General features: G+C 32.7%; 2 protein-coding genes and 1 long non-coding RNA gene across 3 annotated transcripts in view; all 3 read left to right on the top strand.

Annotated features, from left to right (window-relative positions):
- Window positions 1-2625: 2625 nt before the first annotated feature.
- Window positions 2626-9172, top strand: LOC139501357 (uncharacterized). The gene is made up of 3 exons (XR_011658529.1): window positions 2626-2711; window positions 6438-6512; window positions 9075-9172. It is a non-coding gene; the product is annotated as an uncharacterized lncRNA (long non-coding RNA).
- LOC139501356 (uncharacterized protein KIAA1958-like) lies at window positions 3055-5288 on the top strand. The gene is made up of 3 exons (XM_071290398.1): window positions 3055-3651; window positions 3920-4141; window positions 4411-5288. The coding sequence occupies exons 1-3, from the start codon at window positions 3180-3182 to the stop codon at window positions 5112-5114; spliced, it is 1398 nt and encodes a 465-aa protein (XP_071146499.1). The 5' UTR covers window positions 3055-3179; the 3' UTR covers window positions 5115-5288.
- A 1955-nt stretch (window positions 9173-11127) lies between the features above and the next one.
- Window positions 11128-26278, top strand: part of LOC139500362 (uncharacterized) — a gene marked incomplete at its 3' end in the record, with an annotated part of 28360 nt that continues 13209 nt past the window's right edge. Inside the window, exons 1-7 of the mRNA XM_071289106.1 lie at window positions 11128-11219; window positions 14512-14610; window positions 15877-16179; window positions 19716-19836; window positions 21085-21292; window positions 24110-24972; window positions 25824-25938. Of these exons, the coding sequence (XP_071145207.1) occupies window positions 11144-11219; window positions 14512-14610; window positions 15877-16179; window positions 19716-19836; window positions 21085-21292; window positions 24110-24972; window positions 25824-25938 (1785 nt within the window). The remainder of the gene's footprint in view (window positions 11220-14511; window positions 14611-15876; window positions 16180-19715; window positions 19837-21084; window positions 21293-24109; window positions 24973-25823; window positions 25939-26278) is intronic.

Below are 26278 nucleotides of genomic sequence, written 5' to 3'. Positions count from 1 at the left end.
CACACTAGTAAAAAAATAAAGTTAACACATGTTATACCTGTGGCCATTACCGATTTGTCATTACGCATAAAGAACAATGTGTCAACTTCGGATAACGTCCACTCATATCTTTTTGAAATGTTACACAAGACGTCAACTATTTTACTAAAGTCTCGGTCACACCTTACCGGATAGCACGAACGGACGCCTAACGGATGAACATAACAGTTGTCCGTTGACAAAATTGTTATCCGTTGGGTGTCCGTTGATGTACTGACCGCATAAAATAGACGCGTAACGAATGCATAACGGACACACACCGGATATGCAACGTACAAGAAACGGATACGTACCGGACAGAACGGATGTTGAACGTAAATCAAACGGACGAGTACCGCAGAAAACGGACACCTAAAAAAGCGTACCGGATAAAACGGATGAACAAGATATACGGAAAAATTAAAGGCGACAATCATAATACATGTAAATCGCATAAATATTCGAAATACTTCTGTGAAACTGGTGTTGGTTTGTTCTTCAAAATGCCACCAAAGGGCAGTGTCTAACCTGAATAAGAGCTGTTTGATTGTGAAGACGTGCCCTTATCTAAGATCGATTATGAATTATAAGAATTTATGAACCTTAAGAAATCTAATTGTCATTTCTGACTGAAATTTTTAATTAACATTTATCCGTTTCAGATCCGTTTATCGTCCGTTTTATCCGGTATACGTCCGGTAGAAGTCCGTTTCACATTCGTTCAACGTCCGTTTGATCCGTTAGACGTCCGTTAGAAGTCCGTTTGTGAATTTATCTGCTAGGCCGCCAACGGATGTATAACGGATACAAAACGGAAACGAAACGGACGAGTACCGTACAAAACGGACGCCTACCGGACGTTGAACGGACATTTCATCCGTTAGACGTCCGTTCAAAGTTTTGAACATGCCCAAAATTTTCCACCGGACGGACGTCGACGGATAAAACGTATGCCAAACGGACACGCAACGGATATGGACGGACGTCTAACGGATAAGAACGGTCGTCTAACGTACATGAACGGATTGAAAAAAGTTATCCGTTAGGCATCCGTTCGAGCTATCCGTTAAGGTGTGAACGAGGCTTTACTGACGAAAAAATCGACAAGATAGAGAGTCTTATGATTGACATTTGAGAAGAAAAGAAAAGAAAACAGGTACACCCAGATTAAGACAATATGAAAGACAGAGGGTTTTGACTTGTAACGTCAGTCGTTTCTGATGCATATATCGGAAAAAATACCTATATCGTCCAATACTCATATGGTCTGGCCCGTTAATAACCAAACGAGTATAAACTCGTATAGTCTGACCATGCCCGTACGATCGGACAATACGCGTATGGTCAGACCATATTAGTATACGCATAAAAGTCGTGACCATACACGTATGGTTTAAATACTCATATGGTGCAGAACATATACAATGTATAATCAGCTTCTAAAAAAAGAGAAGATACAAAAAAGTATGTACATATTTTGAAATTAAAGAATTTAATGATATAATAATTGGTGACATATCTAAATATCAGACTTTATAAAAATGTAAGATTATAATTGAAGAAGCAATTTTATGGTGATGTAAATGGAGTAACTTCAGTATTAGAAAAAATAGTTTAATTTGATGAATATATTTGCTACATACGTGTAGACCCCGAACGTCGCCCTGAACGAAGTTTTGTCCGAAAATAAGAATGTTAAAATACATGTTGATATTTTTGTTTGCAAGGCTTGTGCTCTATAGAATGAAATTCAAAACAGTGTGGCTGTGGCCATTGATTGACACATTAAATTCATCCATTGACTGGGACAATTTACGTGAACGTTTGTCTGTAACGACCACTGTTCACGACTTTCCTATGATAGACATTTAAACTGTGGGTCACCAAAGGTTTCTTAACGCCTTTAATTATAAGATAATTCGAAAAATTAATCAGGAATAACCGTTATGTTTTGATTTATATAATTGATATAAATCAAAACATCGTGTTATTTCTGATTAATTTTTCGAATTACTTTATTAAGGTGTTGAGAACCTTTGGTGACCCCATAGTTTAAGTATCTTTAAAAAGTACAGAGTGGGCAGTGGTCGTTACATACAAAAGTTCACCTAAATTGTCCCAGTCAATGGATGAATTTAATGTGTCAATCAACGGCCACAGCCACACTGTTATGAATTTCATTCTATTTTAGTTTTTATCCGTGAGTCGAATTGTCATAAGATTTCGTAAATTTACCATTGTATTGAATCTATGGCTTTGCATAGCTGCAATACTAATGACTGACTAATATTTAAGAATTCAGTTGCAAAGTTTTATTTAACAATTTAACAATTAACTCTGCATAATATAAACATAAAATACAAACAATTCACTTAAGGGCCAAACTATGCCCAAAGTTAGATTATGTTTTGTTATATATTTACAAAAGACGTTATTCGTCACAAAATGTCATGAAATGTTTTATTTGTACCTTTATATCGGTGGATCATTTTTGATTGGCTTATCATCAAAAATGAATAAATGATATCAATTGTCTCCACCTATTTTATATCATGTGCAATATATGTTATATTAAATGAAAAAAAATCTCCCACAATATTACCAGGCATTCTGTTTGGAATGTATTTGAAATGCAATTGTGTTTTTCTTTTCTGTACAATACTGTTCTGGCACTCGGCATACTCATGGAGCGGGTAAGATATTACTTTGTCACCACTTTGGTCGGTATTTCATGCATCGTAATAATAAGGTTGGTTTCCTAACATTAGGTTTTTATCAAACAAAGGTTTTGTGTGTTTGTTTTTCTTTTATATATTAATTCTTTTGGTATGGTTTACAGTTGTTATCCGTTCGTTTGATGTGCATGAGCTTTTGATTTTGCCATTTATTTTGTGACTATTCTTTTGAATTCTTTTCGGAGGTCGATATTTTTGTTAATTCACTTTTTACATTTTTGGTTTTTATGATTGAAGTTCGTTATTATAGTATTTGCGAAATAAGACCTTTAAAATCAAGGAGGTCAAGTAAATATATTTATCACATATTTGTTATGAATACCTTAGGTTTTGCATATGCAATAACCTCAAAATTGCCCGGGGCAAAAAAGACATATCCATATTGTGCCCTCTAAATGACGTGACGTCATTGCGTCCTTAACGACAATGGCGAACAATGACGGTGACGGTGCTCGTTTCGTCGCAGTGGGAGATGGCGAAACGGGAGACTTTGTGGAACTAATGAAAAACGCCAATACGAGAAAAAAAACAGTAAGTGACATTAAAATTCTGAAGGACTGGTTGACAAGTATCGGAGAATTACGCAATCAAGAGGATATTCCTGTTGAAGCCATGAATTTGTATCTGGCCAGATTTTTTATAGCAGTACGGACAAAAGATAGAAAAGAATATGAGCCGGATTCACTAAAATGCATACAATCCTCCATACACAGATATCTGAATGAAAAAAGCAACATCAGTATATTAAAGGACAAGGAATTTGCACACTCTCGGGATGTTCTAGGAGCGAAGCGTAAAGCATTAAAAGGGAAAGGACTTGGAAACAAAAAAAGACGTGCAGACCCCTTCACTTCTGATGAAATTGATTCCTTGTTCAACAAAAATCTGCTAGGAATAAGTAAGTTTTGATCAAAATTTATTTTATAGTTAAAACACAGTTCCCGTTTAATAATAGGATATTAATTAAAATTCGTCAAAAGTTTCAGTTATACAATAAACTATGGTTGTATTTTTTTTTTCTGTAACTAAAAAAGTAATTTCCAGAGACTCTCCTTTCAATTTATAGAATTTCTTTCAATAAAAGAAAAAAAGGTAGTTGCATTTGTATTCGTATATAATATACATGTAATTTCGCATCGTTTCATATTCAATTTATGTTATTTTAGGTAACCCTGAAGCCTTAACAAACACAGTATGGTTAAATAACAGTCTCCATTTTGGAATGAGAAGTAGACAAGAGCATACAGATATGTTATTTGGTGATGTAACAATGAAAGCAACATCTGAAGGAAAGCACTATCTTGAATATTCAGAAAGAATGACAAAAACAAGACAAGGGGAGTCTGGAAATACAAGGTCGTTTGCACCTAAAATGTTTGAAAACCCAGGTAAATACCGTATAAAATTATATCGTGACATTTTAATCTTACAAAAACACATATTTGTAATATCAATTCATATATAAACTCACAATAAAACTACTTTGCAGCAATAGGAACAGAACACAAAAAAGCCGAAATCGAATTCTTAATACATAACACAATATAACATATATTCTCTGCGATTTACATTTAAGAATATTTATAAAAAGTGTTGTATGTTTTAAAAAAAAGTTTCTTCTTTATTTTGTAAGTTTAATCATTGGTCTTCTTTGTAGGTGACCCAAGATGTCCTGTAAATGCATTTAAAGAGTTCATGAAAAGACGGCCTGTTGATACTTTGACACCAGACAGTAGGATGTATCTGTCAACACTCCACAATATTACCCCTGACAGCACTTTTCCACCTATTAGAGCACTGTGGTTTAGTAAACAACCACTTGGAAAGAACAAGCTTGGTGACCTGGCAAAAACTATGTCTCTTAAAGCTGGTCTCACAGGCCGTAAAGTTAACCACAGTGCCAGAAAAACAACAGTTACTTCATTATTACATTCTAACGTTGAAGCTACCCAGATAATGCAGTTGACTGGACACCGTAATGTTCAATCTATAAACCAATATAGCTCTTCTTCTCTAGAGCAGCAAGAAAAAATGTCAAACATTTTGAGTGACATCTCTTCTGGTAACCGAGGATCTATAGCTAATAAACCTGGAAATGTCTCTAATCAGCCAAGTACATCCACTCACAATACTGAACAACTAACAGATGATGATTTAACAAATGTAGATGTCGATGCCATGGTTGCTTGTATTGAAAGTTATGAGGAGAATTCTGCTACAATGGCAACTAGCAACAGTGCACAACCAACAGTTATAGATTTAGCCCCAATTATGCCAAATTCACGCGTTTGTGTATTGCCATATTCGAAAATAAGTGGAAATGTGACAATAAATTTTTATGGAGTAAATGATAAAAACTAAATTTGAAAATGTGATAAAACTTTTGTGATATTTTTTAAAGATTTACCTGTTTGTTTCATTAAATTGTTATAATTGAACTTTTTTCCTCTTTCCTGCAAAACTTAAATATGTGATAAATAGATTATGACATGCCCTTTTCCATATTGGCCCTGGTATCATCCCTCGACCCATATCGGCCCTCGGCTAAAGCCTCGAGGCCGATATGGGAGTCTCGGGATGATACCAGGGCCAACATGGAAAAGGGCATGTTATAATCTATACTTATTGTATATAGATTGAGTAACATGTCCTTTGTCAAAAATAGAGTAGAGTTGTGGTATAGTGGATAGCGTATCAGACTAAATACACAAAAGTTGCTGCTTCGATTTCTGTTGCGGGCAGAAAATTTTAAGGAATGAATCTTCGGTCCTCTCTTGGCACCATTTGCATGTATGTCCTTGGGAAACGATTATAGTTTGTCGGAGGGGGACGATAGATGGCCGACCCGTACTTGAGAGAGTAATGTCTCTTGTACGTTAAAACATTCGTGTAGATTTCGTGAAAAGCAGGCCGATGTCACTACTAGCAAAGTGAAAAGGGATTAATACATGTAATATAAGTAATAATTTGTTTACCAATCCCCTTTTAATAAATGTATTTAAACTGAATAGAGCATGATTTCCTTAACACTCCAGGATTCATTTCTTCGGGATGCATGTTTGTCAATTCTTTTTAATGTTTTATAGTTTTTCTTTGATTTTCGGTTGTTTTTTCTTCCGTGGCATCGACTAATGAGTTTGAATAATCTTTGGAAACGTTAGCATCTTTCAACAGTTTAACAAGGAACATATTTTATATTCACATTAATAAAGATTAATTGTAAAATAAGGCAACTTATTTCTTAATGAGGAAGACAATCACTGCACAACTAGTGAAGTTGAAACTGTATAAGATTAATTTAAGTTTATGAGTATATATAGAGCATTTCTTAATAGTATTATGTTTTCAAAAAATATTTCATGGCATTCTTGGTACAGTTTTACTTACAACAACAAGTAGAACGACAATAAGGATGTAAAAAAAGAAGTTTTTCTGCATTCTGCAAATTTGACGCATTTTGTTCTATCATTGGACATTGTTTTCTCCTGGAAATAATAGGTTTCAATATGGGTTTCTAAGCATCAATCATGAAACGTATTCATGTAAGAAAAAAACGTATCGTATTAGTCTATCGTTAACATTGAGACCCATAACTAATTGTACGTACCTTCAACAAAGCCATAATACGAATTGAGTCAGCAGTTTCCTTCAAATAGCACTGATCTACTTTTATTTATATTTTAGAAACTTCTACACCAGGAAATATATACAATACTGGAAAACAACCCATCCATGCACAAAGAGAACATGGCCAGGAATGTAAGACCGAAACGATCATTTTATATACTGTTACTACTACTTAGAACAATGTTACTTTATGAAAAATAATGTCGTTATTTATTTAATATATAGTCTTGGCCTTTTTTCAACTTAAGGACGAAATGACGGTATCTAGATAAACACAAAAATTCACTAATTATTTCTTTTCGATTTCCACTACAACCATGACAACTCTGGTTCCTCGTTTTAAGCCCAGACACCACTATATACTATATTTTGTTCAAAAAAAAGATATAGAGGCGTACAAACAGTCAAAAATATAGTTCGTTAAATCATTGATTAATTTTTACTTTTGTCATGATTATAAATTTAAGATAAATAAAATCAAGTAAGGGTCCGATACAGTGATAGCTATAATTATAGACGACGACTTAAAGATGATGTAATTTTTTAAGTCTCAAAAGTATCGAATCTTAAATTGGGTTCAATTTCTGAACTGAGTGAAATGGCCTGGAAGAAAGGCAAGTAATGAAAATATCGATTTATCAAATGAGCATGACCGTGTCAGACTGTTTTAGTAAATACATATGTGATACGAAACTGTATAAATTATCATACAATACAATATATTATGGATTTTTAACGACTCTGTTGTTAATTCGTTGGGTCAACAAGCACTTTCAAAGGCACACCGACCTATGGGTTTCCATTTTGAATAGAGACTTACGATTTCAACAATTAAGCACTTGCATTTTTTTTGTACATATTGTTTCTGCACATTATGTTTTTGGTCTAATTGAATCCGATTCTAAAGAAGTAAAATAGCTAGAAAATGTTCGACTGAAGTGGTTTGGTTTCATAATACAACAATCTGCGTGGAATGATAAGGGGGCCAAGTCCACTGTAGAAAAATAAAAAAATAAAAATACATATATGAAATTAGCCGCAAAAATTCATTCTACAAATGAACGCAAAATCGTAAACTTTTTTTCCGACTTTTTTATTTTCCCTCATTTGCGCATAAATGTACTTCCTTCTTTCGGTCTCGTTTGTCATGAGACTTTGAATAAAGTATATATATTTATCAGTCATACCAATTTTAAACAAATTAAATCATCTCACAGGACTTCTGATTTTTTGGATATTCAGTGTTCACCCCCAAAACCGGTTTGACCATAACACAAAAATTTCAAGTTTATTTACAATTTACAGTGTGTATATGTTAAGTATGTTTAAATGAACATTTGTTCCCATAGTTCAGGACTTTATTCATTTTATGTTGAAAAATACAGGCAAAATTTTGATGTTTATGCAGTGTCCTATATTTTGACTTTAGTTGATCCTTAAAAAGACACACACTACACGTTAGTTTTCACCTTTAAACATTGATGAGAGGCGGAATCAATGTACCGATATTAACACATCTGAAAGTACTGGTTACCGTTTTTCGGAACAGTGAATACACTAAGTAAACGCAGTAATTTTTATAATTGAAAAAAGGCAATATATGTCCTCAATTTGAGAGTTCCAACTTTTATATTATTAAAAAAGTATCATTTTGAAAAAGAGTTTTACAAGGATCAAAAATGCCATTTTCTTTGATACTTGTGTGTTTTTGCTGTTCATGAATTAATACCGTGTTGTGCTAATATACCCTTTATTGCATTGCAATATAACATTTCCAACAGAAAGTAACAAAAAGTTAGCTTGCAATAAATTCTAATATTGCACTAGTGCAATAAATCTTCAAAATTCATGACGTCATCAACGATAAAATCTTAGTTTAAATAAACTCATCATAGATACCAGGACTAAATTTGATATATACCCCAGACGCGCGTCTCGTCTACAAAAGACTCATCAGTGACGCTCGAATCCAAAAAAAGTTAACAAAAAAAAGCCAAATAAAGTACGAAGTTGAAGATCATTGAGATCCAAAATTCCTAAAAGTGTTGCATATTAAACCAATTTTTACTTTGAAATATTATATTGCTATATTTGTATACAATAAAAGGGTTATTGCATGAATATTTGGGAATATTGTTCCTCGTAGAACATATATTGCACTTGCAAGCTCGTGCAATATAAAATTCTACTCGGGATCAATATTACGCAATATTAACCATTTTCTACATTTGAAAATGCCTGTACCAAGTCAGGAATATGACAGTTCTTGTCCATTCGTTTTTGATGCGTTTTGTTATTTGATTTTGCCATGTAATTATGGACTTTCTCAATTGATCTTCCTCTAAGTTCAGTATTTTTGTGATTTTACTTTTTTCATGCAATAACCCTATAATATCTTTTTGTGTTTTTATTATTATATTGAAATGAAATGTCTTAAGCTCACTTTTACCAATTTCCAAACACTTATGAAACACAACATTTTGGTTTTATTTTTTAATTTATTTTTATGTAGTATTGTGTTACCCATGTAATTTGTCGGATACTATATGTTGACCTTTGCTAGAGTTTTGTTAACCATTTTTTGGTCTCATCAACAAGCATGTCTATACCTTACTTGTGTTTATCTACATACTATCCTTTCAATAAGAAGTCATTTGATTCTTTTTCATAATCATATATTTTTGTATTGTAAAGATGCTGGAGCCACGGAACTGTACATCATCCTGTCTTTGGTTATGAAAATGTTTGTAGCAGTGGATGGATGCATAACGGTAATCAGAACTGTATTATAGGTAAGTGATTTAATATACATTGTATTGTAGTTTATTGAATATCTTAAACTTTAGTTTCTTCATAATATGCGAAATTCAAGGAAAAGATTTAGCTTGATGCATATCCCTAATTTGAATTTCTTCTGGAATATGAACTTTTTATCATACTTGCCTTTTTTACTTTTTATTTAGTGACTAACCAGCTTACTATACTTTTTCTCGTATTTGAGATCCAAAAAATAACCTGTTGTAACTCACACCCGTGTAATCGTGAGTATGTAGCTGGATAGTTGTGTAATTGCCAAACATATTAGATCTTTTTTTTTGTAGCTCGCACTGAGACCAAATTTGACTTAATTGGGTTTCATTGTGATAAAACTATTTAAAGTAGTGCAAGTTGAAAAATATACATATCTATATTTGATTTTTAAAGTGTTGTCGTCGTTTCCTATTCAAAGTAATAAAAAAGTAAATGGAGTCTTTATCAGTACTTTTTCATCCCGCATAACACCATCTAATGTTTTTTGTATGTAAATGACCCTCTGATATAAACGTTTTCAAACGTTCAATACCTATGCGCAATTCAGACGACAAAAAATATATTAGAAACAAACAAAGCCTATCACATCAAATTTCTATTTCTTCCGTTACCATGAAAGTTAAGATAAAAGGTCTAAAGATACCTTTATTGAAATATTGTTAAACAATAAAAATACTATTTAAAAACTAAATAGATAGGATAACAAACAAGAAGGTTCTCACCTTTTCATTCAATATCTGATTACTTGTATAATCAGTGCTCGGCTATCTTCGGCTTTGCTGTTTTGAGTTAACTACTCACTAGTTCATTGATTATTAGCAAAATATTACATTTTTGTTAATAGTCTTAGTTGGTTTACTTAACAATATATGACCGATTTATACAATGTACTTTTTATTTCCAAATTAAATTTGAAGAGTATATCATGTCAATCCGTTTGTTTAAGATAAGCACATTGATGCTGTTAGCATGTCAGTAACCTAGGAGACCTTTACTAATTTATGGATCATTGTCCATTTGCTTTGTTTCTTTTGTTACCTATTCTGACATCGAACTCGTAGTACTTTTTTAAACTTTAAACTGAGTTGTACTGTGCATATTGCTGTACGTTTGTTTATTCTACATTGGTTTAAGGTAAAATGAGGAGCGTTGAGATCACACAACACATGTTTAACCCCGCTGCATTATATTCTAAAGTCTGAAGTCTCTGGCCTTTGTTAGTCTTGTATTTGTTTAATTTCAGTTCGCTGATATGTTTTGGAGTTTTTCTCTGACCTAGTACATGATTTTATTTAGGGGCCGTGTTGAAGACCTTTTTCTGGCCATCGACTGTTTTTCTGCAATTTGGAAGAGTTGTTGTCGCTTTGGCATATTCCATATTTTCGTTTAAAATTTTATACATCATAGGTAGCATTACAATTGTGTACACCGAACACAGGTTCCTTCAAAAGACTGATCAGTGACAAATGAATGAAAAGTAGTTAAAACGACCCGATATAGTATGTAGTTGAAACGCATTTAGATCCTAAAATTCAAAAAAGTAGCAAATCATATTAAAGGTATTTGAAAAAATACAGAGTTTCATAAACAGTTAATTTATAAATATAGTCATATCAATAAGTATATTCATTCTTAAAGAAACAAAAACAAATGAAAGATATGAATTATATGACAGTAATAAATTAATGACTATTTAGAATATCGACTTCAACTTACTTTCTTTAAGATTGTCGTCATCACATAAATTCAGCTTACTAGTATATGAAACCTAACATGGAATTTTTTGTTATAAATGGCTTTTGGTATATTAAGAAAAAGCCGTAACCATGTTAGATCAATCTAGTTCAGAAAAAAAAGACCCAAACTTTTTATTCATGTTGAATTAAGCTTCCAAAGTTGATTATACATTCAACAAAACTATTTCCTTTTCAGCTATCTGTTCTCCACGGTGTATGAATGGAGGAACGTGTTATTATCCAAATCAATGTAAATGTGCAACTGGATACCAAGGCGATATTTGTGGTGGAGGTAATTGACTTATTATTGTTTATTTTTAGTTTCGATTTGTTTATTTATTTTAACGGTTTGTAAATTAAGACATATTCTTTAATCAATATTTCCATTACAAGTTTGTCAAATTATTCAGGTATACCGATGTTACTTTAAATATTTTCTGCAAGGTAGTACTTGAAATTTAAGTGTACAAGTAATTAGGATAGCAGGGATTATAAACGTACATAAAACAAGTTTCTGTTTCCTCAGCAACACCAGCGATAACTGTGTCTCACTTTATAGAGTTTAACCCTGCGTTGTCTCGAAATATAATTGTATGTGTTCAAAGCTAAGAAAAAGACAGAAAAGAAGCTTTGCCGAAAGTTCCTACCTGTTGAGCGAAATGCAAATAAAATTAAAAACCAATTGTTCAGAGAACAACTGAAGGTCTTTCCACCACTAACAATATATTTTGATATGAAAACATTGAAATTCAGTTTAAATGTCAATTCCTATGGCTTTATGATGTATAAATATGAATTTAGAGCAAAGGTCAAAATCTAGAACGTCGAATTCGCAATTGACCTTGACCTCAATTTCAAGGTCATAAACCAAGGACCTCAAATCAAAAGAACCTAGGTCTGTAATATGTATGGATAATGAGCTATATCACTTTACTCATTATTCTAAATATAAATGGGGATAGACCAACCATTTACTGTCAAGGTATCCTCGCAATCAAATTTTAAGTGTTACGACATGTCGCAACTAACAATTTAGTGAAAATAATTTGTCAATATCTTATACGGTTTTTTAAAATAAAAGAAAAAAAACCAAAATCAAAATTTAGAATATAAGCTTGACCTTTGACCGTGGCCTAATTTTCTTTTTTCTGGAACAAGGACCTCAAATCTAAACACCCTAGGTCACTATCACTTATGGTTTACCATTTAGAAATGCATATCACTTTAGTCAAATGGAAAAGGGGGAATAACTCTAAAATGGAGTCTCTGTAAAGCTTCGTATCAAATGAATATCCTAATCCTTAAGATGTAACGACCAATTTGGTAAAATAAATGTTTCGTAATCTTTTACGGTTGCGAAGGAGTAGTGGCAATAAGAAAAACAGTGTTTCGGGAGATAACTCTTACAACGTAAAGTATTTTGTTACGCAGTTATCATATTCCAAATATCTAAGAGACATCTTTTGAAACTTCAATACTACGGAAGAAAAAAATTAGGCGGAAGAAAAAAAAATTAGAAAATGAATAATTAAAAACCAATTGTTCAGAGAACAACTGAAGGTCTTTTGTCTAGTAAAGATCTATTTTGGTATTAAAATATGAAAAATCAGTTTAAAAAGCTAGTTCCTTTGGCTTAATGATGTATTATAAAATGAATTTGAAGCAAAGGTCAAAATCTAGAACGTCCAATTAGCCTATGACATTGATCTTAATTTCAAGGTCACACACAAAGGACCTAAAATCAAAAGACCTTAGGTCTATAATATGTATGGTAAAGGAGTTATGTCACTTTACACGTAATTCTAAATAAAGGATGGGTGAAATTCCCATTAATTATGTACGTACCCGTTCAACCAAAATATATAAGTAACGACATGTCACAATTAATAATTTAGTAAAAATAATTTGTCGACATGTTATACCGTGTTTGAAATTAGCCAAAATAACCCAAAATCAAAATTTAGAATACGACCTTGACCTTTGACCTTGACCTATTTTTCATTTTTTTAGACCAAGAATCTCAAATAAAAAAACCTTAGGTCTCTATCACTTATGGTTTACCAGTTAGAAACGCATTTCGCTTATATCAAATGCATAAGTGGGAAAACTCTCATATGGAGTCTCCGGATAGCTTCGGTTAAAATTAAAATCCTAATCCTGAAGATGTAATGAGCAATAAAGTAAAATACATTTGTCGTAATCTTTTACAGTTGCGAAGGAATATTAGCCGCAAGAAAAACAGTGTTTGGGAGACAACTATTACAGCGTAAAGTATTTGGTTACGCGGTTGTCAATTTTAAAAGCGTATAAACTATACAATATTATATTCCAAATATCTAAGCGACATCTTATGAAACAACAAAACTACGCAAGAAAAAAAAATAGGCGGAAGAAAAAAAAAAAAAACAAAAACAAAATTGATAATCACAACAAAATCTAAAGGTCTTTCCACGAAAAGGTGGAAAGACCTAATACTCAGAACAAAATCAAAAGGTCTTTCCACGGAAAGATGGAAAGACCTTAATAATATTTCGAGACAATGTATAGTTACTCCACATATACTAAAAACCCTATAACTGTTCGGTTTTCAATTTGGAACGGACGACGTACCATTTCCGCAAACCTGAAAGTTATAGTGACTTCGTAAATAAAACGCATTGTCAACGTCATAAACAAGGATACTTACGGTCAATGACTGAATATCACATATGAATATACGGTCAATGCAATTTGACTTCGAAAATAGCACAGCTCCAGTATATAATAAAGAAATATTATACAAAATGATGCATTTAAGTTGCGTGTTTTATATTTTCGCTTTCCTTGGAAACGAGACAATGATTTACAAAACAAACAAATCGTATAAGAATATATGGTATTAGTCCTCTAATTACCTCATTTTTACGCTCAAAAATGTTTAGCGTGAAATGACAACTGGTAGTCTTTAAGAGACGGAACACTTTAACAATGACTACTCATAGTTTATAAATTTGAATTAAGGCATATTTTTAATTATTGCATCGATTGACAGTATGATATGCTACCGGATATAGTTTCCGAGCTGATTTAACGATTATGAATGAAATCTGTGACGTCATTGTAGAAATAACAGTAAGCATTAATGGTTAAAATTGAGAATGGAAATGGGGAATGCGTCAAAGAAACAACAACCCGACCCTAGAACAGACAACAGCGGAAGGTCACCAATAGGTCTTCAATGCAGCTAACAACTCCAGCACCCGGAGGCATCCTAACATGTTTTAATTAATAAGAACGGGTTTAAAAAATCGGCAATTCATTAAAGATATCGGAAATTCAGTATATAGTTTAAATTTTCCCTTAACACAAAGGATTGCTCTTCTAACCTTTAGGGAAAATCAGAAGACATTTACTATTTTGTATCTTTATTGTCTAGCAGCGTAAACGCGTTTAGTGTATATATGTTTTTGTAAATTGTCTACAAAAATGAAATGACCATTAATTTTGGAATAATCAATAGAACATATATAAATGCACATATTTAGTAGAATGGCATGGATTTAATGTTTTGATCTTTCTTTATAAAAACAATTTATTTTTAACAGTATCGGCATGTTCTCATCTCAAACCTTGCTATCCTGGGAAGTGTCATGGTAGTACATGTGTCTGCACAAACGGATTTAACGGAGGGAGCTGCTTAACTTGTAAATATGATAACATTCATTTTGTAGTATAGAAAAAAGACATGCACATTAATAGTTATAAACAATGGAAAAAGTTCTAGTTTAGATTGCGTAAGTATTTAAACCATAGGTTATTTGTCGGTTACATAAAGTCATTAACCAAATAGTATCGTATCGTACTTATACATGTACGACCTTTAAGGATGTATTCCTCTGACGTTTCAGTCTCATTCAGTCTCATTGAAATCTCGTTCTGTAATTATTTTCAAAACATGGGTCACAAGTGGAAAATAGCAATGAATTTGATAAAAAGCACAATTAAAGTTAACTGTGTGAAAAAAATGGGTATATCCAATGGTAGTTTTTGAGTAATCAAATTTTTAAATATTATTACCAATCAAGTAAGTCCTTTTAGCCAAAATCTAGAGAATATGGGTGAGGGATACAGAAAATGATTTTATCAGAAATATGTACATCCCACATCCCTTTTTTCTTTTCAAATTTTTTATATATGTTTTTTTCAATCATTTATCACAAGAAGTTGAAAAAATATCCAATCTGTAATTAAAATTGAGAAAAATGGTAAATTTGACCCCAAAAAGCATAAAAATATGATAAAACTTTCTTATATTAACACCTAGCTATAGTTTTTTTAATTCAAATTTATTCAGATTGGTCCCCTTCATCTTTATTGAAAGTATGAAAAAAAGTTTAATTGTGGAATTGTAATTTTTTTTCAAGATAATAGCCCAAAATAGGTTAAAATTGATGAAAAATGGGAAAATCATCAAAATTGGGTACTTTCAAAGGGTCGTAGCAAAAAAAGAAGTGCACCACCATATGATTTATTCTTCACCAATTATATTTTTACAGTCATATAAACCCAAAAATCAGGTTTAGAAAAAAAGTTTAATTCTAGAAATTTTTGGCTCCTCAGAAGTGTACACCCTTAACGTCCTGTTAAAGTTCGGAAACTGCAATAGATCAGCAAATTGTATTCAATTTAATGCAATAAATCATCATTGAACAATTCGAACACTAGTTTTATAATTCAAATTGCGATCGTTAAGTCGTCATTCATGCTACATTTTGTCCTCACTTAGTATTGTAGAAATGGGAAAGATCCTACCAAAATCAATTTGATATTAAGCAGATACTTTAAACTATGTATTGAATATACAAGGTTACTTAAATGTATACAGTGACACTAAAAACATACTGCTATAATATTTTAATAGTATCTCATTATTATTATAATTTAAAGCATTTTTTTTATGTTTTCAACAGTGCAGAGCAAAACGTTTTTACCAACTATTGAGAAGATCAATGCCACCTTTACCTATCACAGCGAAACTTTAAGAAGAGATGAATACAGTTATAAGTGTGATGCCACTCACATGAAAACGGCTGACATAACATGGACAAACCAGGGCAAATTTAATCAGCTGCAATTTTACTTGAAAGCCTCATTAGACGACACCTATGTATTTTCCCGTAACCCAAGACCTGTTCCAAGTTATATCAGCAACGTAACATTTGGGATCGTTTCTGCCACTGCATCTGTTATCCACATGAAAGTGAAAAATGAAGGTGAGATATAATAATCGTCATTTTAAGCCTAAGAAAATCGACGATCAACAGTTCTATTCGCCAAGATCCAAGATTCAACTTAAACATTTCTTTTTCATGTTAAGATCATTACACAATGAACTTGAATGAAATATATACAGTAATTAAGTTAGCATATAATTGTTCTTAATAAAAGCAACAGTAGTATATCGGTTTTCAAAAGTCATAAAGTGATTTAGAGAAAAATAAAATCGGAATTACAAATTACACCCGAGAAAAACCTACTAACTATAAGAGTAAAACCAAATCACAACAGGATTACTGAAGTGCAAAAACAACAACCGCCAATATATACACCTGGAAAGTATTGCAACACCAAATTGAAATTCAAATTAAAAAACGGTTTTTATTTTTGTGTGATATAATTTGTTGAAATAGAACAAGTTAAACATTATTTAAATATCACCTGAGTTTAATTAATAAATATCGACTCGATAAGTTCTTATCTGCACATTCAGCTACAGTACTCGTAAACACCAAAAACAGATGTTTTTATCCTCAATGTTTTCAACACTTTAAATAACCAAGTTTATAAAGTTATGTGATGGACACCTTGTAATTGGTCATCCACAACTCATAACTGCAGCAAGATGGCAGATAATCAGCATTAGAGAAGCAGGTATTGTTGGTCATCACAATTCCACTATAAGTCGTTTTGAGAATAACAATAAGGTAACAAACGATGTTATAGACCTTCCGAGATCAAGAAGACCCCCTGTAACATCTGCTAGGGAAAATCAAGCATAATAAAGGTTGGTCAGAAGGAAACCCTTTGCAAACAATACAATCCTAAAAAGAGAGTGATGACCATACAGGAGCCTTTAAACACAAACTGTTCGAGATCGGCTAATCGCTACTGGTTATCGTGCGATAAGACAATTTCGGGGACATTTGCCTACGAACAAACACACAGTTGCCCGTATCCAATATAGTGCAAAGCTCGTCAAAGTTGGAAATTAACATCGTGGAGGAAGATCCATTGTTCCAATGGATGTCGGTTTATCTTCCTTGGCCCGATCATAGCCCAATTTGAACCATATCGAGCATATATGGGACATTATTGGGCGTAAAGTGCATGAAAGGACACCCAAGTTCAAACACATCATGAAATAAACAATACCCTTCGTTAGGAATGGTTGCTGCTACCTTTGCAACAGATTAGTCGACTTATGGCAGGAATCAGAAGACGTTAAGATGCGGTTATCCGTTTGAATGGAGGCTGCGTACAAAGTACTAATTCTTTGGCGAAATACAATCAACCAAGATGTGAACAATCATCAAAAGAGTAATTTTGAAATGTCTGACTTTGTAAATTTCGACTACAGTAAAAGTTGTAAAATGCATTTTTTCTAACAAAAAGGACTTCATTTTGTTATAAAAATTTTAGTTAGATAAAACATTTTTTTTCATACATTTTTTGTTCGTTTTAATGCCATATGTTATCATTAATTATGTTTTAATATTATTTTACAAATATTTTATCATGTTCCATCCAAAATAAGAGGCTGATTTTTCAAGTTTTAAAAAATCAAGGTGTTGCAATACTTTTTTCCATGTGTATATATAGAAACGAGCTAATTGATTACATTTGCCTATTCCTGACTTGGTACAGGACAATTTAAGAAAAACGTCTATAGTGATAACTAACGTTAGCTGTAAGTACATCGGCAATTCTAAACTTAATCTACGTGTATTTTTGTTTAGAACCACTTATAATCAACCTGTATTTGTAGTGTAGATCAGTATACATCTTGGATTTGCAACTTGTTTATCATGTGTCCAAAGTGTTACATTGTGTGCTATAACGGACATGACGTCCTTCAAATGCTTTGAGTGCACACCCGTGGTAAAATATAAATATATGGTTAAAGCTGTTCCGATTGTACCCCACGTCAAATGTGTTTTTATGAATGCGCTACCCGACGTCATATAACAATCACGTCAGAATATAAGCATTTTACGGGAAAATTCACGCTTGTGAAACCGAAAATCATCACAAGGAATCGTTAACAAATGATGCTAAAATGTGTTACATTAGGCATTTTTTGTTCGTTTTAATGCCATATGTTATCATTAATTACGTTTTAAAATCATTTTACAAATATTTTATCATGTTCCATCCAAAATAAGAGGCTGATTTTTCAAGTTTTGAAAAATCAAGGTGTTGCAATACTTTTTTCCATGTGTATATATAGAAACGAGCTAATTGATTACATTTGCATATTCCTGACTTGGTACAGGACAATTTAAGAAAAACGTCTATAGTGATAACTAACGTTAGCTGTAAGTACATCGTCAATTCTAAACTAAATCTACGTGTATTTTTGTTTAGAACTACTTATAATCAACCTGTTTTTGTAGTGTAGATCAGTATACATCTTGGATTTGCAAAAGAGGGACGAAAGATACCAAAGGGACAGTCAAACTCATAAATCTAAAACAAACTGACAACGTCATGGCTAAAAATGAAAAAGACAAACAGAAAAACAATAGTACACACGACACAACATAGAAAACTAAAGAATAAACAACACGAACCACACCAAAACCTAGGGGTGATGTCAGGTGCTCCGGAAGGGTAAGCAGATCCTGCTCCACATGTGGCACCCGTCGTGTTGCTTATGTCATTACAAATCCGGTAAATAGTCTAATTCGGTAGGTCATATTCATGAAAGGGAAGGGGATTGTAGTTACGACGTAAGGAACATCTCCGATATCATTTGTGAAACGGTTATTCCATAACGGTCAACCAACTCGTGATGGCGTCCGTAAAATTTACAAAGGGATGATTTCAACAACTTGTTTATCATGTGTCCAAAGTGTTACATTGTGTGCTATAACGGACATGACGTCCTTCAAATGCTTTGAGTGCACAACCGTGGTAAAATATAAATATATGGTTATAGCTATTCCGATTGTACCCCACGTCATATGTGTTTTTATGAATGCGCTACCCGACGTCATATAACAATCACGTCAGAATATAAGCATTTTACGAGAAAATTCACGCTTGTGAAACCGAAAATCATCACAAGGAATCGTAAACAAATGATGCTAAAATGTGTTACATTAGGCATTTTTTGTATACATATGAGACATATAAGTACAATAATCATTTGGATTCAAGCAAATTTATCTAAATATGTTATTGTAAATAATTTAAGCATCATCATTTATTCAATATACTCCGTTATTTTACGTCAATTTAAAAGTGCGTTTATTTACGGCAAAACAATGCCATCACCTAGAGCGCTTAGATTCAAAACAATTGCCGTATTTGTCCTATTAGAATCGAAATAATTCATAGGGGCTTGAATATATCGTGATTTCACCACGAGTTGTCCCTTCATGCCGATATTTTATCCCTCGCTATCGCTCAGGGTAAAATATTTGTCATAAAGGGCCAACCCGTGGTAAAATCACGATATATTCAAGCCCCCATGAATTATTTCTTGAGTTACCAAGTTTGAGATATTAACATCATGTGTTATTTGAAGGTTATTACAAAGCCAAGACGGACAACCTGTCATGTTCAAAACCTTCTCCTACAAATCCAATAACCGATTTGTCCTGCAACTTGAACACCAGCTATATTATACAGTTTGATTCCGGTGACAGGTAATAGCACAGTTTTGTATAATGTTTTCGTCAAACATCATTTCTACATAATAACATTTGTGTATTAAACGAATTCCGTTTTCCTTTTTATTCGTTTTTAACATGTTTTTTAATATGTTTTAACATGCTATTATCGTTACACTTAACGCATTTTAGGCAAGTAAGAAACAAGATGCAATGCAAAAGACCTGTTTCCTATCCTACGTTCTTCACGATTATGATAGATGAATGCATTATTCATCTATGTCATCTATTATTATTTTCGGTAGATATTTATGGAACTAACCCACACAGTTTGTTTTCTTTCTGATTAAATTCATTATTTAAGAAATAATTGATGTCAGTTGTACTTTATTGTAGTTTTAACATGGGTAGGCATTACATCGTGATTATTTTTGCCCGAGCGACGTTGAGGGCTAAAATAACACGACTATAATGCCTACCAATGTAAAAACTACAATAAAGTATAGCAAGCTTCAATTATTTCGATTCTGATTAGAACAATTAATGTAATGTCTATGTCCGATATGTATAAGAGTAAGGCGTTTGTGTTGGATCTTCTATGAACCTCTCCCCCCTTTTTTTGTAAACAAGCAAACGTCTGGCAATCTGATTTTTTAGTGGGAGGAGTTTTGAACAGCCGGCTTGAACGGTTGTTGTATCTAGGTAAGATTTGTCAATTTCGAACTGCAGCAGCATTTGGTTCAAGGTTATGGTTGTCTGTCTGAAATGTTTAAATCTCACCCCTTATTTTATTTTGTATTTACATTGTATCTTATTTCAAATTTATTCGTTCAGTGTAAATTCACTTGTTTGTGTTTATATGTCTCTTGCTTGTGTTTATCCATTTAAATTAATATCTCATAGAATGTCTTTTTATGTAGTGATTTTATACGATTGGTTTAGGTATGGGTGATGAAGGAACCTGATGTTTAGTGGTTCATAAGTGTTTCTCGTTTCTCGTTTTTTACATATGTTGGATCGTTTGTTTTCCCGTTTGAATGGTTTCACACTAGTATTTTTATGGCCCTTTTTAGCTTGCTGTTTTGTGTGAATAGTTATCAAAGGTAACAGGATTATAATTTAGTACGCCAGCTTGCTGTTTGGTGAGTGCCAAGGCTCCGTGTCAAGACCGTACTTTGACCTCAAATGTTTTACTTTAACAAATTATGACTTGGATGGAGAGTTGTCTCGTTAACATTCATACCACATCTTCCTTTTTCTATGTATTATTCAATTTCCTTTCAGGTACATGGTACATTTTTCAGTAAGTACTGGTGGATACAGGAATCTTCTAAATGGTCATAGTAACTTTGGACGAAATACCTACATTGCAATTAAGACTGAAAATTCGATGCAACTACATTTTGATTACGAAGATCCAATTCACTGTTTTGAAGATTCTAATTGCACTTCGGGAGAAATTCCATTCCGTTTAAGTCACGATGTTACAAATGTAAGATATGCTTCCACGTGTATATTTTTTTCGACTTAACAACTACGTATGTCACAAATCAAGGAAGAAGTTCAAAAATATCGGTACAAACAACACAATTATTGTTTAAGCGTCAACATGAGAAGGACTGGATGCGTTAACAGGATATGTGGAACCTGTTTTGTATGCATCAGCAGCATTGAGATCCCTCACTCAGCTATAATGTTAACGTTGCAATCGGCTACATTTCTGATGCTACAAAATAAATTTTTAAAACGTTTGCCAAATAAACATACATATATGCTATGAACTAGTAAAACTAGAACACACCTGGGGTATCGCGTGTCCGTATAACAGTATATAATTATATGTAAGCCTTATTCTAGCCTGGATTTTTAGTATTGGTATTGTCACTTGATAAAGTCATGCTGATTATTAGATGCACATTTTTCTCTCCATTCAAAATCTTTTTGTGTGAACCCGTCGACCTTGAAGTTATTAATTATTGGTAATATTAATTATTTTGAAAACAAAAGGGTCTGGAATTGAGTATTTTTTAATGAACAGCATTGTCCTATTTTATAGTTATAAATAAAGTTGAATTCTTTGATTCGCTGTTTTACGTCATGCCGGCTTACAAATTGGAAACTATTCCTATACGCCTTATTCTAAGTCTAGATTTTAAGTATTCGTATTGTCATCTTATAAAGTCATACTGATTAAAATATTACATTTGGTAACACTGTGACATTGAATGAATTTAGAAGTGTCAACCCTGTGACTTTGACTCGTGTTTATAGCAAATCCTAAATTCACCGTTTGGTGGTGCGCCTGTCTTATATACCTATATGAAGTTATTTTCTTTCAGAACGACAGGTCATTTTTTTTCAGAATCAACCCGGACGATACCATGTTTCAATGATATATGCTCCAAGGCATAAAATAATGACCTGTGTGAGGTCATTATTTTCCTTGATAAACATGCAATCTATGATTTACTTCAAAACTTTATTCGTCTAATAGTTTTTTGTTGCCGATTTGGAAATTTAATTTTTAAAGTTCAATCGATGAAAGGTGTAAAAGAAACCGTCATTGTAGTCCCGTATTTTAATTTTAGAAACAAATAACGTGAAGTTTTGTTAATTTATCGCTACAATAAAGAAACATTATCATATATGTCAGATGCATTTTAATGTAGACTTTCATAAAATAAATCCAGATTTAACATATTCGTGTGTAAGATTTTGAAAATGTTATTGAGTCAATCTGAAAAGGTTGACTGATTTTTGGTTGCTTGCTTAACGTCCAGTGGCAAATATTTCATGCGTGTTCAGAACGATACACACTGAATAGGAAATCATACTGTGACCTACATGTATTTATATTCGTCTTCGTGTCAGTTCTTAACTTTTAAAATTTACGTATACCTTTTACTCTATCAAATGATCAACTAATAAGATAATCTTATATTCTATTGAATAACATTAATGTAACTCACGAAAGGGTCAGGTGCGGAGGGTATATAATTATATCCAGATTATCTTTTAATAAAATGTATTGCTATTAAAAGACAATCTCATTCGATTCAAATAAAATTGTTAAAAAAAATAACCACTTTTCCGCGATAGAAATAACATAACAAATAGAAAAAAAAACATACCCCTCCCCCTTTTCCATAAGCTACATTTGAATGTGGTACAATACATTACTTACAATTACAATGTGTCTTGTATTTGTCATACACCGTTATCGGATGGTAACAATACATTTGTGTCTTACTTCATGCAGTTACAGTAATATTTTTATTGTGTATGGATAATAATTTTTAAAAGGTTTATATCTAAATTATTTAGTGAGTTTTATTTGACATTCTAAATGAGCCGCAGGGCGTATTGAAAACCTGAACGCATTAGAAAGGAATATCCCACTTTAGTGTTGTCGGTAAAATAGAATACTAAATTTTACAAAACTTTATAAAATTAATATTTTTTGACGGTATATAAGTCAGATAATGCATATTTTAAGGTTTTTCTTGTCGTAAAACACACCTCGGGGTGTCAGGATTGTTCAAAGAAAGACCTCCCTCCGGTCGGTCTTTCATTTGATCAATCCTGACACCCCTTGGTGTGTTCTTCGACAAGAAAAACCTTAAAATATGCATTATCTTTAACATATGCGGCACGGACATATAAGGTAATAGGTAACAGGTGAATATTCCATGGTATAGGTATCGGATTCAACCAGGAACTTGTTAATTATTGGCTATATTAATTATGTGGAAAACAAAAGGGTCTGGAGTGGTGTAATTGTTAATCAACACCAGTTGTCCTTTATTAGCTATATATAAAGTTGAATTCTTTGATTTGTCGTTTTTACCCAACGACGGCTAAAGTTGGACCTCGTTATTTAAGTATTATAGATACCAATGACTTAGATTACGATTTTAATCATGTATATAATAGAAATATATATAGATACTCATACTTTTTTCTTTGAATAACAAGATGCCAACTTACGTTTTTTTTTAAATAAGATAAGATTCTTAGTTCCTACTCCAGCTAACAAATGGCCGCAAAAACGTATCATGTTATATGTAATAAAATATTGTATTATTACAAAACTCAATATCAGTTGATTGATAACAGATTCTAATCATTTCTGGTTTCAATATTTACGAATATTGAAACCATATGAACATGAATTGGTCTACTCCTATTAGTATTAATAACAAAATAAGTATCTCATACAAAATGTGAAAGCAGGGCATGGAAAGCGCATGCCAGTTTCTACTTATTTTTCACTTGTGGTAAATATAACCAACAAAACTTTTTGTTTCAGGTTTCATTGAGTCCATTTTGGAGTGGCTGGAAAGATAAGTTATCAGGAGTTTCAAGATATGTATTTGAAGTTTGGAAAATGGAGTATAGTTATGATAAGACTGGATTAAGGGAACCTCTCATCACAACTGCATTTAATCCAGTGCCGTTGTTTATAAAAGAATTAAATGCCACCGGAAGTATCCACTTTCCGACGTATGAACCCCGTGATCCCGGTGTATACTCTGCCATCCTCGAAGTAAATGACAGAGCGAACAACTCTAAATATGCAAGACAAGTAGCAATATTTGATAGAACATCTAACATATCAACTAGCTCCGCACATTTGATAGTTGTAACCACAGCATCACCTTCATCGAATTTTACATGGCAAACAAGTCAGTTCTTGAAAATTGAAGTCTCATGGTCAGGCCATTTCATGAACGAAGTGCATGAAAAGGGACATTTCCTTGCAAAAATACTCGACTACGAGCCACGCTTGGACGATGGAAAGCAAGGCAGGCGCCATGACTACAAGAAAATACTGCCTCGTTTTGATGATAATGATGGTGTAAGAAACAAATCGTTTATACCAAATATAAAATCCATTATTCGTTTTGAAACCGTTGGAAGACACGTTATTTCTCCTTTGATATTCCCAAAGACTGGTTGGAAAGATGTTGTACCTTTAAGTGACAATAAAACTTTCCCACTTACAGACATCCGTGATGGAGATTCTTACCAACTTTGGATTCGTGCACATGATATAATGGGAAATAGTAAAGTGGATTCAACTGTTGTACATTTTGACAGGAGTCCACCCACTGTTCACCCTTTAAAAGTCGAGTATAACATTGATGATGGAAAATATCCATTTTCAAGCAGGTATGAAATGTTATTTAAGAAATCTATACATTATGATTCATTATTTAAAAAGATGAATACACTAATAACTTTAAATCGGGGCTTGCCTTTTGTATGTTTGCATTGCATGCATGAATAACTTAGTTTTATAGCCTGCAATTTTTTACTGAATCTCAAATCATGTTAATTTGACACTCAGTTCGTTGAATCGGAGTGAGTACTATATTTGTATTTATTATTATTGATGCATATTTTATATATATATATTATTTATTTCGAAATCAACAACTGAATATATGTAAGCGTATTTCAATTAACCATGACTTGATTAGTACAAACATTACTTACAACTTATTAAATTTCTTTTTAAAGTTTGAAAACAATAGAAAAAGATTTATTCATATTGACTAGAGGTATAGGAGGAGGGTTGAGATCTCATAAATATGTTTAACCCCGCCGCATTTTTGCCTTTGTTAGTCTTTTTTTATTTCTAATTTTAGTTTCTTGTGTACAATTTGGAGTTTAGTATGGCGTTCATTATCACTGAACTAGTATATATATTTGTGTAGGGGCCAGCTGAAGGATGCCTCCGGGTGCGGGAATTTTTCGCTGCATTTAAGACCTGTTGTTTACCTTCTGCTGTTGCCTTTTCTATGGTCGGGTTGTTGTCTCTTTGATACATTCCCTTTTGCATTCTCAATTTTATACTATTGATGTTTTAGTATTATACCAAACGGCAGACGTTAAATTCGTAAACGGAACCGTAACGCAACAGGTTTGCTTAGAATGTTTGACATTTTATAATCGAATCTCTTCACTTTATGAACCGAACTTTGTTAAAATGCCATACATCTTATGTGTTTCTTTTTAAGAGTACGTGTAGCAGCAGAAGATGAACACAGCGGGGTCAGAAAAATATCTTTCAGATTTATTGTAAATGGAACTCTTGAAGAAAAGGCGAAGAAAGATTTCCTTATTGAATCAAAGGTACTTATTTTTATAACCATGAGTAACATTTTCAATCCTTCACAATTTCACGTTTCTTGTTTAGACAATTATCCGTTGATATTTTAATTGCATATATACTGTTTTCCGACTTGTACGGTTTAGTACTCATTAAGATACTTTGCTTTTTTTTTTGCAACGCAAGTTCTTCATGTGTGTCCTGTACATGTACAGTGACAATAACCGCAAGGTCACATACAATTTTGTCAAGTGTCATTATGATACACACGGTATGCTGCTAATTACTTTTTATCTTAACTAAATGCTTTTTTAATGACATTCATTGTAGGTTCTTCTGTCAATATAGTGAATACTATTTATC

Source organism: Mytilus edulis, chromosome 13 (genome assembly GCF_963676685.1).
Source record: "Mytilus edulis chromosome 13, xbMytEdul2.2, whole genome shotgun sequence".
Taxonomy (NCBI): Eukaryota; Metazoa; Mollusca; class Bivalvia; order Mytilida; family Mytilidae; genus Mytilus; species Mytilus edulis.
Note: the sequence above shows the minus strand (reverse complement) of the source record. Positions and strands in the feature narration are given on the sequence as shown.